At 39.5% G+C, this 17,437-nt stretch overlaps 1 protein-coding gene across 1 annotated transcript in view; it reads left to right on the forward strand.

The window, feature by feature from the left end:
• LOC106701669 (ankyrin repeat domain-containing protein 26-like) overlaps positions 1–17,437 on the forward strand; it is a 65,693-nt gene that overhangs the window by 18,225 nt on the left and 30,031 nt on the right. Inside the window, 3 exon segments of the mRNA XM_070366989.1 lie at positions 3,726–3,793; positions 6,287–6,320; positions 7,327–7,396. Of these exon segments, the coding sequence (XP_070223090.1) occupies positions 3,726–3,793; positions 6,287–6,320; positions 7,327–7,396 (172 nt within the window).

Raw genomic sequence — 17,437 nt, forward strand, 5'->3', positions numbered from 1 at the left:
CACTTAGGTAGAAAATCAATTTTTCTGACTGGGAATCATGAACAACAATATATAGCAGGAATATATAGCAGGATTCATATTCCTTTATAATATTGACTGATGTCATATGCAACCTATCTTTTTTTTTTTTTGGTTGATCTTGTAGTAGCTGAGGGATTTCACATTAGTTTTATTAGCTTTATAAAATATTGATTCTGCTTTTTAGTTTACCTTATGACAGTATTGAATTTCTTAATTCTTTAAAATAATTCTTTAACCTCTACTTTGTGTATATATATTTTTTTAAAAGATGCATACTAAACATAAAGGACTTGATTTTGCCTTTTGGATAACTCTTTGCATTAAATTACTTTCTCTGAAGAATGCTGATGTTATTAGTTTGCAAATGAGTCAGATACAACTAAACAACAACAACAACAGCAACGAAAAAGTCATTATTACTCACTGTCACCAGATCCTGTGGGCTCATCAGTTTTTATTCTTTTTCATTTCTAGTACATTTCGATGTTTTCATTTTTAATGCAAGTAGGAGGAAGAAAGACAGCTTTAATTGGATAAACAGTTCCTTTAACAAAGACAAGTCAGAGGTGGATGGTACAGATGAAAATGATGGGCTTTAGGTTCAGACTGGGTTCAATTCCTAGCTTTCCTGCCTGTTAGGGTTATGACCCTAACATTACTTATCATTGGGCACATTACTTACCATCAGCAAATAAGTTTCCTGATACAAAAGGCGAATAGTAATGCATCTTTCAAAGTTGGCTATGTGTAAGAAAGATTTTATATATAGTTTTTTCATTTAGTGCTTAGCACATGCTTGTCAACATCATTAACTGCCACCATGACTATTTTTATTCCCATTATTGTTAATATTTTTGTTTTAAACCTGCAAGTAGCCTTTCCTTAACCCAACCTCCAGCTGACTTTGAAGCCTAATATATCAGACTAAGGAGGAAATGGGGAATTCATCCCTTAAATAGTCACCTGCCTCAGATAAGTGACCTAAACATTGTTTTTTGTCCATCAAGGACTTTATTATTTTTTTATAAACATTTATTTATTTATTTGGCTGCGTGGGGTCCTAGTTGTGGGGACTCTTAGTTGCAGCATGTGGGATCAAGTTCCCTGACCAGAGATGGAACCTGGGCCCCCTGCATTGGGAACATGGAGTCTTAGCCACTGGACCACCAGGGAAGTCCCCACCAGGGACTTTTGAAATAGTAGCTGCTGCTGCGTGCCATCCCAGTGGGACAGGAGGCTTCTTTTCCATCCCTTCATTTTAACCTTGGAGGTAATTTACAAAGATGAACACGAGCCTGTAAGTGGTCAGTTCTTCATGGAAAGGCAAGATGTTAACTTGATAAAGCATATCAAATTAGTTGTTTAAGTAAGTTAACTCAACTTCCTGAGGCTGAAGTCATCTCTCTGTTGTTTTAGAACAGCCCTCATGCTTGCTGTCAATTATGGATCAACAAATGTAGTTGGTCTTCTTCTTCAGCAAGGTGTTGACATCTTTTCTCAAGATGTTTTTGGACAGACTGCAGAAGACTATGCTATTATTAGTGGCTTTAATATGTAAGTGTTCCCATTAAAACGCCAGTTATCACTAAACTGCAGCCAAAAATAATTTTAACTGTTACTGATACCTGACCAGTGAGAGCTCCAGTTTGGTGCAGGCAGTTTGGGAATGGTGGTGAGATGTTCCCCCTCATCAGCTGAAAGCCAAGCAAAGGCCAATTAGTTACATGTGGTCGTGGGTTCGGGATTCTTTATCTCAGGACATGTAGACCTTGATCCTTAGAGAGCCTAACATTAGCCATTTCATTCCCATTGTAACCTCTCTGTATGAAGTACAAATAGTGTCACAGTTGTGATATTTCTAACTAGTTATTTGGGTCGTGAAATATTCAGTTCAGCAGCAAATCCTGTGTTTTCCCTTGAGGACTTGCCTCTCTCTATGCTGCTCCTGCTTGAATTTTCCAAGAACCCCGCGGATTCCCTAAGATCAACGAGACAGTCCTCTTCCACACGTCATTTGGAGGGAAAAAAATAATTCCTTCTCATCATTCTGTTGCTTGTATTGATTCTATTGCTGCAGCACTGCTACTACAACTAGTCTTGACAGGGTCTCCTTGGCAGCTGGATCTGGAGTCTGGATGTTGCTCTATAAAGACCTTTAATAAAATCATTTTAAAAGAAGAAAAAAAAAAAAAAAAAAACTCGTCCTGCAGTCAGCTGACAATTGACCTTTACTCCCAGGCTGCCCCTGCGGGTCCAGGTTCCCCAGTCTTCATGGTGATGCACACGTCAACTTCAGAGTCACAGCTTCTTTGTTCTCATATGTATGCTTGTAGCTCAAGTCACTGTCGCAAAGCACCAGCTCTGGCAGCTGGGCCTCCTAGCTTCTCCCCCACACTCAGAAGCCTTATGTGGAGCCCACGTGTAAGCCTAGATCTTCACGATGAGGTGCGGTCGAGGGTCTTATTTATCTTTTCTGCTAGCAGATATCAGTGGGGACCATTTTAGGCTGTCAGAGAGGTTCAAGTCCTCCTGCAGGGATTGAACAGACTTCCTTTTCTCCTTGGTTTCTAGACCTGAACCTCAAGGCAGCTTTCTGTCCTGTGGGGGCACCCTTTTCTTAGGTCATAGGTTCCCCGTCATCCTTCCTAGGGTAGTGGCTGCTGGCTCGCCTGAGATTCCAAAATTACGGTTGGCCCCTCATGAGATCTGTTTCCTGTAATAACAAAAATCTTCCAAAGGGTTTGTATCTGCCTCCACCTTAAATGTTTTCAGAGTCTGCCTCATAAGGAACCCATTCACCAGATTTAGAAATCCCTAAATCTCAAGTAAGATCATTGAATTCAGATAGGTAAGCCCTGTCTAGGACTTGCCAGTATCTACTGTAGGAGTAGGAATATGTCTTCCAAGTAAATTGGAGATGATCATGGAGATTAAGCATCATTGTCAGAAAGATCTGCTGGTTCAGAGTCTGAGCAGGTAGAGAAGGAAGAGTAGTGGTCCAGGCCGGGTCTTGATTGTGATTAGCTCTTGGTGTGATTAGCTGCAGTGATGGGGGCTAATTATGTTATCTAATGTGGTGAGTTCGTATTTTATAAATAAATTAAGGTACACATTATATAAGAGCTGAGATTCCCTAAATTACAAACCACAAAGAATTAATAACAGTTCGTGCAACCCTTGAATGTTAAATGTATGAAAAAACACAAATTGGGTTTTACTTGGAATTCCAAAGTAGTTCCAGCAATAAAGTTTGAGAACAAATTATTCTAATCTTTGTTTCTCCAAGCATTTGGGGGGCATATTAGCTCATTAAATTCTCCTTAATCCCCTTGTGAAATAAGGCAGTAAGATCACGGTTGTATAGAGGAAGACTTTGAAGTGAAAAGAAGCAACTTAACCAGGAACAAAAAGCAGCTGGTTACAGAGCTAGGATTTCCAAGTTCGAGAGCGTTTTCATATGCCAGGCTAAGTCTAGTTAATTAACGGAGCTATACTGCCCTCAGTTCATGACTACTTCATCTTCCTTTTCTTTCTCCTTTAAATACATGCTAAATAAAAGTTTATAGAACTTAGAAACTTGAAATGTATGGGACAATTGAAGTTTTGATATTATCTCTGACCTTGTCTGATGATATGATCTAAGAATTTGATGTTGTTTTTCATATTAGTGTTAAAATATTATTTATTACATTTTTAATGCATAGCATTCGCCAACTGATTTCTGCATATAAAGAAGAGAGACCTAAAACTCCTCCTGAAAATAGCAACCCAGGTATGTCATCTGCTAAAGAATTACTCTTGGTGATTCTACCATAGAAAAAGTAGGAGTGAGGAAGTTTCAATAATGAAAGAACTATGAAAAAGTTAGTGTAAATTGCATGTGTATTTTATTTTTTAAATTAATTTCTTAATAGTCTAGTATTCAGAATTGTTGAAGAAGTTAATTGTAGGTAATTTAAAATCAGAGACAGTATTGTCTGAAAAGAAATTCATGTATTTAATATGGCCCTACATTAGATCTTTGTGTAAATAAGAAAAAAAATTTAAGTTAGTATGATATATATTTCATCTATCATCATATTATAGCAGATTGGACTTCTTATGAAAGTGAACTTTAATTTTTACAAATGGTTTACATTTAATGAATGAATAGTTATTAGTTACTGTGTAGTGATTAATCTCACTAAAAAAGTTACCATCATTAAAACTGGGAACCTCAATAATCCCTTCCTGGTAGGCTAAGAAATGATAAACAATAAGAACTGCAAAGCTGAGCCAGTGTGCAGCATACCAGTGAGAGATTATTTTTGAAAGATACTTACCAATAGTACAGAAGGCAGAAAAGCAATGCCTGGTTGAGAACCAGTTATTTTGCCTATTGTACCAACAAGGTCTCTATTACCAACTTCATTCCTTACAGATCCAAAAAGAGTGAGATAGGTTGACTTCATTAGGACCAAATGTTTACTTCTGTATTGGATAATTGTCATGACAGTATAGTTTTGAAAGAACAAGATGTTCTCTTGCCATCAGTTAAAAGATTATCATAATAGATATTCAAATAGATGAACTTGAGACTGCAGTTTCTAATAAAAGCACTAAAAATGCTTCACATTAACAAAAACAATGTTAGGTTCCCTCATTGTGGCATTTAGCACATCGTACAAACTGTCTGAGGACACCTTTAACTTAGTAAACCTCTGTCTAATCAAAGGGTGGCTCAGTAGTTAGTAAAGAATCTGCCTGCCAATGCAGGAGTTATGGATTCGATCCCTGGGTCGGGAATATCCCCTGGAAAAGGAAATGACAACCCACTGCAGTATTCTTGCCTGGGAAATCCCATGGACAGAAGAGCTTGGTGAGCTGTAGTCCATGGGGGTCACAAGAGTTGGGCACAACTTGGTGACTAAACATACAGTTCCATCAAAGAACTGTAGGTTGGTTTAATACGTCAGAGGAGACACAGAGATGACCTAGAATCTTGGTTTTCAGTATGCTCAGAATAGAATAGAGTTGTCCCTGGTTACTTTCTGTATTTTTCTAAACAAAATTTTCAAAGAAAACATTATTTATTTGTTCATTTGTTCACTAAACAGATAACTGTCAAATGTCTTTTATGTACTAAGCATTGTTCTGATGTCACAGGGTGCAAACATTTAAAAATCACTGCCCCTGTCCTCCAGGCTCGAGCTACCAGGACTCCTTTCCCCCTGAATTCACTGCATGTGAGTCATCCCTCCAGCATCAAATCATGACGACACATGTGAAATGTTGTCCAAGAGCACCGGAGTCCATCACCCCCTCCTTCCTTCCATCCCTCCCCTTGTTCATCAGCTTCGGATCTGATGATGTATGCCTTCCAACCTGAAGAAGCATGATTTCTGTCAACATTTGCCATATAATGGGGAGGATTGATATAATGATATCCCTCACTAGTACACAGGACTGTTTGGACCATCCTGCTCTATGTGATTCAGATACTCTTGAGCAGTGGAAGGACATAGTCTCACGAGATTCTTTTTAAATACATTAGTGTATGTGTGTATATACATACACATATATATATTTAAAACTTTTTTTAAAGTTCAGCTTGTGTGTACCCTACTGCCTGCTCACCACAAGTCTAGTCCTCATCCCCACCACCCAGCTGACCCCCTTCACCCATTTGCCCTCCCCCACCTCCCTTTCAAGAGATTATTCTTTCTAAATCTGGAATCACTACATCTTTCATACTTCTCTTGCATCTGGAAATAGGGCCAGGAAAACTTTGTTTCCTATGTTTTCCCACGCTCTGAAGTTCAGTGCCTGTAGACCAAGCTTCCCTGTGAGAGGGCGTTTTCATCCTGAACTGAAGAGCCAGAGAAGTTGTGTTATGTCCCAGCAAGACACCTGTTCCTCTGTTCACTGCTCCAGGCAGTGGAAGTCCAGGAACACTGTGCTGTTTAAGCGTGCTCTTGTCAGCTTATCGCACTGATTCTATTAATGGTATAATATAATTTTCTGTCAGTCTTCTACAGTTTGGTTGGGATTATTGTCATTGTAAAAGCAGTTCTTTCTTCTTTTTTTGTTTTGCATTCGATGACTATAAAGGAGAGGAGTGATTCTTAGGCATTAATGGCCTGCGAGTATAGTACAATCACTGTTCCCTCTAGTGTGGGCTCCAGGTATGGTCCCAAAGGAATACTTTTAAGCAGAGCATCAGTCTTGAGGTTTTAATATTCTATACTTTTGTTGATTTTAAATGTCTTGCTTTTTTCTTTAATAGTGGATGAGAGTTCTGAAGAAGACTGTCTATGCAGGTAGGATTTTATGGATGTTTTAAAATTGTATGTTTAAGGGAACACGGGGAAAAGAAACTAATGTTTGTTGAGTGTTCTACTCTGGGTCAGACATTGCATTATGTGCTTAACATCTGTGACCTCCTAGAGTCATCACAGCAGCTTTGTAAAGTAGCTGTGTCCTACTTTTACTTAATTAGCCAACTGTGGTTCAGGAGGTTGATGAATTGACCCGTGATTCCATGGTTAAAGTGAGTTGACCTGTGATTTGACAGCTGGCCTGCCTGTTTCCCATGCCCACTCTTGTGTCCCTCAGCAGAGATTGAGAAGTACCCGTGTAGCATATAATCTAAAGATATAATGTAGTTCTTTGACTTGTGTCCATTTTAAGTTTTAGACATTGCACTCCCTTTAGAGTAAAGGGGAGAAGTGGGACCTTCTCAATAAGTGTTTCCCCTGCTGAAGAACCAAGACTGCCATTTTTGATGGACACAGATTAGTCTCTGAACCAGGGACAGACAATGGAGAAGGAGCAGCTTATCCTTCCACTTTGTTTTAAGTCATCAGGTTTATTCCAGCTTGGGGAAACAAAAGTTATGTCAGTCGATCAATTGGATTTTTAAGTTCACCTATTAGGACTTGGTGAAAACAAATTATTTTCAGGCTCTGCCAGTATATCGGCTGTCACTCTTTGTTATGGAAACTAAGAATGAGCCTTAACTAGATATTTCATAGATTGGGAAAGATAGAAGCAGAAACAGGTGTAACTAAAGACTGTTTTGGAGACTTCCCTGGGGGTCCAGTGGTTAAGATGCTTAGTAAGACTTCTCCTTCCAATGCAGGTGGTGTGGGTTCAATCCCTGGTTGGGGGAGCTAAGATCCCACATGCCTTGGGGCCAAAAAGCCAAAATATAAAACAGAAGCAACATGGCAACCAATTCAATAAAGACTTTAAAAATGGTCCACATCAAAATATGTTTAAAAAAAATGTTTTCACTCATTGTTGTTGTCTGTTTTTGCTGTAAAGGTTTTCCAGCAAACCTGGTGATGATTTATGGCTTACATCAAATGATGAAGTCTTAGATTTTGAAACCAAGGTAAAGCGTTCTGTTGTGAAATTAGTTTTCGTGCTCTGAATTTAGTTTCCTGTAGCATTTACTCTTAAAATTCAGCAGTGGTGTCCCTCTCACTGTTTTCTGTTTGCAGTGGAAAATTGGTCAGAGCAAACTATTTTATAAACATATGACTAGTTGGTTTTTTTTTTTTTTACTTTGATAAATATGGAAGGTGGGGGTGAAGGAAAAAATGGGCTGAAAAATACATAGTGACAGAAGAATCGTATCGGAAAAAGCTTTCCCACAGTGGAGGAAATACCAAGGAAATATCCTTGGTCAAGGATAAAGAGTCTTTCTGTGAATTTTAAACCATAAGGACATGACTTATGTAATACTCATAATGATATCTTTAGTGGACGTAATTCCTTATTGTAATGATCATGGAATCTTCCTGGAGCCTTTCAGTTCCAAAACTACATAGCCTATATCATCTAGTTTCTGCCCCCAACCCCCCGGACACTTTATTTTGGTTTCTTAGAGTTGTTAGGAGGGTGGTTTTTTAAATTTTTTCTTTCTCTGTTTTGTTTTGGCTCTGCATTAAGACTAAAATAATTGTTGATATGATGGAGATTTAGAAATTAAAATTCTGTTTCTCAAAATCCATATTATAAAGGGATTCCGCTGTGTTTTCTAAAGCATTCTATTAAGAGGATATTCCCAACTCTTCATCTCATTGAAGAATACATGTTTTGCCTAAAATAATAACCAGCTGTAGGAGCAGAGACTTTTAATAACTGTAAGATAAAACGTACAACCTCAGATTTATTTTTCTATTGTAGTTTTTAAAAAACCTACTCAAAGTCCTTGTGTCACATTCTGAAACTTCAGAATTCAGAGATTTTGTATTATTCTCCTTCAAATATTCATCTTATAGACCCTGTATCAGTATAAATGAGTGAAGTTCAGGAAACAGTTGTGCATCTCCTGGAGTGTGTAGCATAGGTTGTGAATGTAAGAGCCATTTTAATAGTTTTTGAATGTGAATTAGTGAAGAGACAAATGGAATTGTATATAATGTTACAGGTAATATAATATACATAATATATCTCTGTTAAATCTGAATTCTGAAAAGATGACTTACTTTTATATTCCCTTTTTCATATTTAGGATGTAGAAGTTGACTTGAGTTATGCTGAGGAATGAGGTCCTGCATAGCATGGAAATAAATAAGAAATATGTGATAAGAAAAAGATGACACTGTATTTTTCAGTGTCCTCCAAATTGTGAGCTGAGAATTTTAGATTAAAAGTTGTTGACCTTCTTTTTAGCCCCATCTTGTGTTCCATTAAATATTTCTTTTCAAGCCATACATTCTCCTCAGAATTCTGAAGCCAGTTCTTTTACTTAGCAGCTACGGGATCTTGGCAAAACCTGTCTTAACTGGGGTCAAAGTAGGCAGTTTTTAAAAGTCGGGTATTTTCTTCCAAAGGGATTAGGAAATCTTCATGCAACTCATTATTGACATTAATTTTAGCAGAGTATCTCTGAGAGCCTTCCAGAGAAGTCTGTGGATTGTTTATCTGGAGCTGCTGGTCCAAGAGGAAAAAAGACGTTAAATGGACAAGTAGAAGGTGAGAACCGTGTTTTATAGAAAAGTCATCTGGCAAAACGTTGGATTAAAATGGGGTTGCTGATATGTTCTAATCGCCAAAGAAAATCACCGTCAGAGACATAGTGAGGAAAAAGATGAGAAGGGAAATTATGTATCTTATCAGGTTTCAGCCACAGATTACATTGAGAATCCAGTTTAAGGACCTCAGTTATTAGTTCCTAAACTTCCTTCACAGTGCAATGTTTAAGACTCTGTCCGTTTAAGACTCTCCAATGCAGGGGGTGCAGGTTCGATCCCTGGTAAGGGAACTAAGATTCCATGTGACACATGACCCCCCAAAAAGTATTAGTTCTGTTTCAAGATACTGTACATCCTAAGGAAGGTCAAGAAATAAGAGGCAAGAGGGAATGAAGGATGAGAGAGGCAGAGGGTACAGGGAGGAAATGAAGGAAAGGAAGCACAGGTCTGTGGGGGAAGGGGGCAATTAGTAATGAAGGTCTTTAGATAAAGGGAGAGTATTTGATATGGACGATGCATTAGAAGTGAGCTTCCAGTACCAAAACTTGTCAGAGAAGAACAGCAAAAATGTCCCCCTCTTCCTGTTTTCCTCATTGTTAGGAAGGCATTCAGGATTACGGTCCCTGGGCGTGCAGAGCTGTGTGTTATCCTCTGTGGAGGACACGGGCATAGGTGCTCAGCAGTAAATGTTTGCAAACTGGTGTCATAGAAATGTTGCTGCTTGATAGGATGGTGTCACATAGGCCAAAAAAGAGAACTAGAAAGAAGGAGCGAGCAGGGGGCGTGATAGGGAGATCAAGGAACCTGCAGCCTGATAGTCCAATGAAAGTTTTCAACTTGTAATGTAGTTTCACTTTGAGGGGGAGTGTTAGAGTGAGGAAGTTGAGGCTAAGATTTCAGGAGAATAAATTAAGTTGATGTCCCTGTTAGTTCAGTTGGTAAAGAATCCGCCTGCAATGCAGGAGACCCCGGTTTGATTCCTAGGTCAGGAAGATCCCCTGGAAAAGGGATAGGCTACCCACTCCAGTATTCTCTGGCTTCCCTTGTGGCTCAGCTGATAAAGAATCCGCCTGCAATGGAGGAGACCTGGGTTCAATCCCTGGGTTGGGAAGATCCCCTGGAAAAGGGAAAGGCTACCCACTCCAGTATTCTAGCCTAGAGAATTGGACATGACTGAGGGACTTTCACTTTCACTTTTAATGTAGAAGCAGACTCCGTATAGACCAGAGTTTCTCAAATTTTAATTAGTCGCCTTTGGACCTTGTGTGAAGTGCACATGCTGAGCAGGAGGTCTGAGAATCTGTGTTTCTGACAAGCTCTCCGAGAAGCAAGGGTGTAGCCTTGCATTTAGAGAAATCTGGAAGAACGTTGGATAGTGCAGGACATAACAGGATCAAGGAAAACCATTATTATTTTTTTCTTTCTGAGTGTGTCTATAGCCAGAGGGAAGCAAAAAGTCGAAGTCGCAATTATAGTGTAAGATACCACTGCTAAGCAAAGAGGGAAAAAGAAGTGGTGGGGATGATCCATAGAAAGAATGTAAAGGGGGAAGAATTCAGACCACAGATCCAGAGATTACTACCCTTTGGATGGGAGAGAATCTAGTGAAAGGATGAAGGGAGGAAAGTGGGCCTTAGGGAGGTGAGTTTGGAGTTGAAGAGGAAACTTGAGAGAACTCCTTCTAAATGGCTTCAGAGTATTTACCCTGAAAAGAGATAAGATCATTGTTGCTCCAGAGAATACTGGAGGTGGCAGGGGCTGCTAGAAGTGGGGGAAACCACAGCCCCTCTAAGTAACTCTCAGGCATCAAAGACATGTGTAGTATTGGTATTTGTTATTCAAATTAGATTAATTTGAATATGGAGACACTGACTTTTTTCTTTTTTAAGATAGCTGATTTTTTGAAAGTTGTTTTACAGAAATCCTTTGAAACATTAACTTGCTGTATCAAACCAAACTAAGTTTTGAAACAAAACAGGTTAATAGGGTTCATTCCCTAAATGCTAGAAATATTTTCAATAAATACTACACTGATTTTAAAACATGCAATATCTAATAATTCTGTGGCAATTAAATGCATTATTTCCTTTTTGATCATTGTATTTCAATATTGAGAATTTAGTACACATTATTTCCTAGATGTGTCTTAAATACCTTCTTCCGTGAGTGGATCGAGAAACTTTAAGATGGCCCAACTAGAGGAGCCAAGACATGTAGACATACCAGTAGCCCACATGGATATGGGAAAAGAATGAATATTTTTATGAGCCATTTTTCTGCAAGTGTATATCCAGGCTAATCAGTTCACTACTCTTTTTCCGATGAGAAATGAGCTATACATTCTGGTGAACTGTCATCCCACTGTGCACTTCTTAAATGACTGGGCAGATTGAAGAACATGATAAATACTTGTAGTATAATGGTGGAAATGATAGCTGCTATATTGCATTCAAGATGTACTGGTGCATTTTGCCATCAGCTTTCATGTTTATCTTCTTGGGGTCATGCTTTGCTCCTCTGATTAAGATCACTTTTCTCCTCATCAGTTGACAGGTTCACATTGATCTGTGTGCACTTTAATATTTTATAAAGTCATTGAAAACGTAATGTTACTTTTGAAATCTTAACTATGTTTTGTTAAACCTGTATTTCTATTTTTTCTTCACTATCCATTGTGGATTCCTATGTCTGTTTTGCTGGTGTCCTAATGTACCCCTAAAATCAAGACACTAAATCCGAATGTATTCACTGCCAAGGCTGAGTGCCAGGATTCTGCTGAGTCCTAACTCTGCCTGGATGTACAGCTGGCTTTCATGTTTACATGAAATTACCTCTGTGTCCCTTTTGCCTTTTAGATTCTCCTGGGAAATATCCTAATGTGAAGGTAAAAACATTTATGTTTTTATCTTGAATTATGAACTGTGGATTGTATCATATGTACGTTATTTACTAATGAACTTGTTTCCAAACCCATTCAGCCTGCAGTCTTAGTGAAAGACTCTGTTCCTAGTAAAACAGTCGGAATGAAGGATTTACAAACATCCAGTTCAGGTAAATTTTGCAATACACACTTAACTCTGGAGAGAAAGGGAAAGGGAAGTCGCTCAGTCGTGTCCGACTCTTAGCGACCCCATGGACTGCAGCCCACCAGGCTCCTCCATCCACGGGATTTGCCAGGCAAGAGTACTGGAGTGGGGTGCCATTGCCTTCTTCATAACTCTGGAAAGAGGGACACTGAAATATTTGAAATGCTAAGTCTTCATAGTCCTAACTTCTTTTGGCAAATGTAATTGAAGAATTTGACATACATAATCCAAATGTTATTGTTGGTATCCGTGTTTTGAAAAAAAAGGTAGGTACAAGCATAAAAACAAGAAATTTTTAAAATGTAAGCTTGAACTCAATATGTTTCCGTGTATGTTTCGATACCCTGAAGTTCTCTGTTTGGAACCTCTGTGCTTCTCAGGAATTCTCAGAGATTAATTATTAGATCTAAGATTTTTCCAGTGCCCAAAAATGCTTACTTGATCTCTGACCTTTACCTAGAGTAAAGCTTCACTTGCTAAATTGTCAGTTGTATTTCGGTTTATAATTATTTCATTTTAGTGTTGTTACACAGATGAATGTAGCCCTATCAGATGTTTTGGTTAGCAGATGTGTGTGTGTGTGTGTGTGTGTGTGTTGTGAGTTTATGGTGTCTTTGATTATTAAAAGTAGGGGAAGTAATCATACTTCAATGACTATTTGATGACATAATATTTTAAAACAGTGATTCTGAAAGTTTTTGGCTTTAGGATCCTATTATACTTTTAATACTTAAAAATTATTGAGAATTCCAAGGAGCTTTTGTTTTTGTCTATTGATGTTCACTATATTGGAGTTCAGTTCAGTCGCTCAGTCATGTCCGACTCTTTGCGACTCTGTGGACTGCAGTACACCAGGCTTCCCCGTCCATCACCAACACCTGGAGCTTACATAAACTCATATCCGTCGAGTTGGTGATGCCATCCAACCATCTCATCCTCTGTCTTCCCCTTCTCCTCCATCCTTCAATCTTTACCAGCATCAGGGTCTTTTCAAATGAGTTGGTTCTTAACACCAGATGGCCAAAGTATTGGAGTTTCAGCTTTAGCATCAGCCTTTCCAATGAATATTCAGGACTAATTTCCTTTAGAATTGACTGGTTTGATCTTGCAGTCCAAGGGACTCTCAAGAGTCTTCTCCAACACCGTAGTTCAAAAGCATCAATTCTTTGGTGCTCAGCTTTCTTTATAGTCCAACTCTCACATCCATACATGACTACTGGAAAAACCAGAGCTTTAACTAGATGGACCGATATTGGCCAAAAAATGTCTCTGCTTTTTAATATGCTGTCTAGGTTGGTGTTAACTTTTCTTCCAAGGAGCAAGCATCTTTTAATTTCATGGCTGCAGTCACCATTTGCAGTGATTTTGGAGCCCAAGAAAATAAAGTCTGTCACTGTCTCCATTGTTTCCCCATCTTTTTGCCATGAAGTGATGGGATCAGATGCCATGATCTTAGTTTTCTGAATGTTGTGTTTGAAGCCAACTTTTTCACTCTCCTCTTTCACTTTCATCAAGAGGCCCTTTAGTTCTTCTTCACTTTCTACCATAAGGGTGGTGTCATCTGCATATCTGAGGTGATTGATATTTCTCCTGGCAATCTTAATTCCAGCCTGTGCTTCATCCAGCCCAGCATTTCTCATGATTTACTCTGCATACAAGTTAAATAAGCAGGGAGACAATGTACAGCCTTGACGTACTCCTTTCCCTATTTGGAATCAGTCTGCTGTTCCATGTGCAGTTCTAATTGTGGCTTCTTGACCTGTATACAGATGTCTCAGGAGGCAGGTCAGGCAGTCTGGTGTTTCCATCTCTTTAAGAATTTTCCAGTTGGTTGTGATCCACACAGTCAAAACCTTTGGCATAGTCAATAAAGCAGAAGAAGATGTTTTTCTGGAACTCTCTTGCTTTTTTGATGATCCAGTGCATGTTGGCAATTTGATCTCTGGTTCCTCTGCCTTTTCTAAATCCAGTGTGAACATTTGGAAGTTCACGGTTCACGTATTGCTGAAGCCTGGCCTGGAGAATTTTGAGCATTACTTTGCCTAGCGCGTGAGATGAGTGCAATTGTACAGTAGTTTGAACATTCTTTGGTATTGCCTTTCTTTGGGATTGGAATGACAACTGATCTTTTCCAGTCCTGTGGCCACTGCTGAGTTTTCCAAATTTTCACAGCATCATCTTTTAGGATTTGAAATAGCTCAACAGGAATTCCATCGCCTCCACTAGCTTTTTTTGTAGTGATGCTTCCTAAGGCCCATTTGACTTCGCATTCCATTATATCTTGCTCTAGGAGAGTGATCACACCATGGTGCTTATCTGGGTCATGAAGATCTTTTTTTGTACAGTTCTTCTGTGTATTCTTGCCACCTCTTCTTAATATCGTCTGCTTCTGTTAGGTCCATACCATTTCTATCCTTTATTGTGCTCTTTCTTTGCATGAAATGGTTCCTTAGTATCTCTAATTTTTTTGAAGAGATTTCTAGTCTTTCCCATTCTATTGTTTTCCTCTATTTCTTTGCATTGATCACCGAGGAAGCCTTTCGTTTCTCTCCTGATATTCTTTGGAGCTCTGCATTCAAATGGGTATATCTTTCCTTTTCTCCTTTGCCTTTAGCTTATCTTCTTTTCTCAGCTATTTGTAATGACTCCTCAGGCAACCATTTTGCCTTTTTGCATTTCTTCTTGGGGATCATCTTAGTTACTGCCTCCTGTACAATGTCACGAACCTCCATCTATAGTTCTTCAGGCACTCTGTCTATCAGATCTAATCCCTTGGAGTCTATTTGTCACTTCTATTGTATAATCCTAAGGGATTTGATTTAGGTCATACCTGAATGGTCTAGTGGTTTTCTCTAGTTTCTTCAATTTAAGTCTGAATTTGGCAATAAGGAATTCATGATGTGAGCCACAATCAGCTCCTGTCTTCTTTTTGCTGACTATATAGAGCTTCTCCATCTTTGGCTGCAAAGAATGTAATCAATCTGATTTAGGTATTGACCATCTGGTGATGTCCATGTGTAGAGTCTTCTTTTGTGCTTGTTGGAAGAGGATCTTTGCTATGGCTAGTGGTTCCTCTTGGCAAAGCTCTGTTAGTCTTTGACCTGCTTCATTTTGTACTGCAAGGCCAAATTTGCCTGTTACTCCAGGTATCTCTTGACTTCCTACTTTTGAGTTCCAGTGCCCTACAATGAAAAGGACATCATTTTTAGGTGTTAGTTCTAGAAGGTTTTGTAGGTCTTCATAGAACTGTTCCATTTCAGCTTCTCCAGCATTAGTAGTCAGGGCATAGACTTGGATTACTGTGATATTGAATGGTTTGCCTTGGAAATGAACAGAGATCATCCTGTTGTTTTTGAGATTGTATCCAAGTACTGCATTTCAGACTCTTTTGTTGAGTGTGATGGCTACTCCATTTCTTTTGAGGGATTCTTGCCCACTGTAGTAGATATAATGGTCATCTGAGTTAAATTCACCCATTCTAGTCCATTTTATTCACTGATTCCTAAAATGTTGATGTTCACTCTTGCCATCTCCTGTTTGACCATTTCCCATTTGCCTTGATTCATGGACCTCTTTCCAGGTTCCTATGCAGTATTGCTCTTTACAGCATCAGACTTTACTTCCATCACCAGTCCCATCCACAACTGGGTATTGTTTTTGCTTTGGCTCCGTCTCTTCATTCTTTCTGGAGTTATTTCTCCACCGATCTCCAGTAGCATATTGGGCACCTACTGACCTGGGGAGTTCATCTTTCAGTGTCCTGTCTTTGTGTCTTTTCATACTGTTCATGGGGCTCTCAAGGCAAGAATACTGAAGTGGCTTGCCATTCCCTTCTCCAGTGGACCACATTTTGTCAGAATGCTCCACCATGACCCGTCCATCTTGAGTGGCCATACATGGGTTGGCTCATGGTTTCATTGAGTTAGACAAGGCTGTGGTCCATGTGATCAGTTTGGTTAGTTTTCTGTGATTATGGTTTTCATTCTATCTGCCCTCTGATAGAGAAGGATAAGAGGCTTATGGATGCTCCCAGATGGGAAAGACTGACTGAGGGTCTTGTTCTGATGGGCGGGGCCATGCTCAGTAAATCTTTCACCCAATTTTCTGTTGGTGGGCGGGGCTGTGTTCCCTCCCTGTTTTTTGACCTAGAGGCCAACCTATGGTGGAGATAGTGAAGATAATGGTGACCTCCTTCAAAAGGCCCCATGCTTGCACTGTTGCTCTCAGTGTCCCCGTGAACACTGCAGCAGGCCACTGCCAACCCACGCCTCCACCAGACACTCCTGGAAGATAAAACTAAAACACATAAAGCACGACACACACAATCCTAATGGCTGATTCCATTAGTCATTAGAGTTTTGCTATCACATATGCTGTCTTTGAAGAACTCCACTGTGCACTCAGAACAGAATGAGAATGGAAGTGACGTTTAGTGTTATTGTGAAAATAGTTTTGACCTCTTAGACCCCCTGACCCAGTGGGTCTCTGGACTTCAGGATTCTCAGGGTACGCTTGGGAACCATCATTTGAAACCATTGACATGGTTGGATGTGAAATGATAAAGGGGCCCTTGTGCTGACACAGGATTTAAAGTTTCACTTTTACACTTCTTGCTTGTTTCTTTGACTTCTCTTAAGAAATTAAGACCCGACAGTTCCTTTTTTTTAAAGCAAATATTTCTGTGTTGCAATCATTTTTGCCCCATGGTGCTCTGTGCTCTTTGGATCCAGTGTGGTCCTAGACTCATCCTATTTTCACGTGGAGACAATTAGTGACCCACAAAGCTATCATTTCCTATATAAGTTTATGATGTTTATTCAAGGCTTAAAAAATCAGTTCTGAAGATACTGATAATTTGAGGAAGACCGTCTCGTTGTAATTAAAGCAGTTGGTGGTGGTGTTCAGTCGCTAATCATGTCCAGCTCTTTGTGACCCCATTGACTGCAGCACACTAGCCCTACCTGTGCCTCACCATCTCCCAGAGTTTGCCCAAGTTCACGTCCATTGAATCAGCGATGCTATCCAACCATTTCATCCTCTGCTTCCCCCTTCTCCTCCTGCTGTCAATCTTTCCAGCATCAGGGTCTTTTCCAGTGAGTCAGGTCTTCACATCAGGTGCCCAAGGCATTGGAGCTTCAGTTTCATCATCGGTCCATCCAATGAGCATTCAGGGTTGATTTCTCTTAGAATTGACTGGTTTGATCTCTTTGCTGCCCAAGGAACTCTCAAGAGTCTTCGCCAGCACCACAATTTGAAAGAATCAGTTCTTCGGTGCTCAGCCTTCTTTATGGTCCAATTCTCACATCCGTACATGATACTAAAAAAAAACATGGCTTTGGCTGTATGGACCTTTGTCGACAAAGTGAT

Source organism: Bos mutus, unplaced genomic scaffold, assembly GCF_027580195.1.
Source record: "Bos mutus isolate GX-2022 unplaced genomic scaffold, NWIPB_WYAK_1.1 CTG419, whole genome shotgun sequence".
Taxonomy (NCBI): Eukaryota; Metazoa; Chordata; class Mammalia; order Artiodactyla; family Bovidae; genus Bos; species Bos mutus.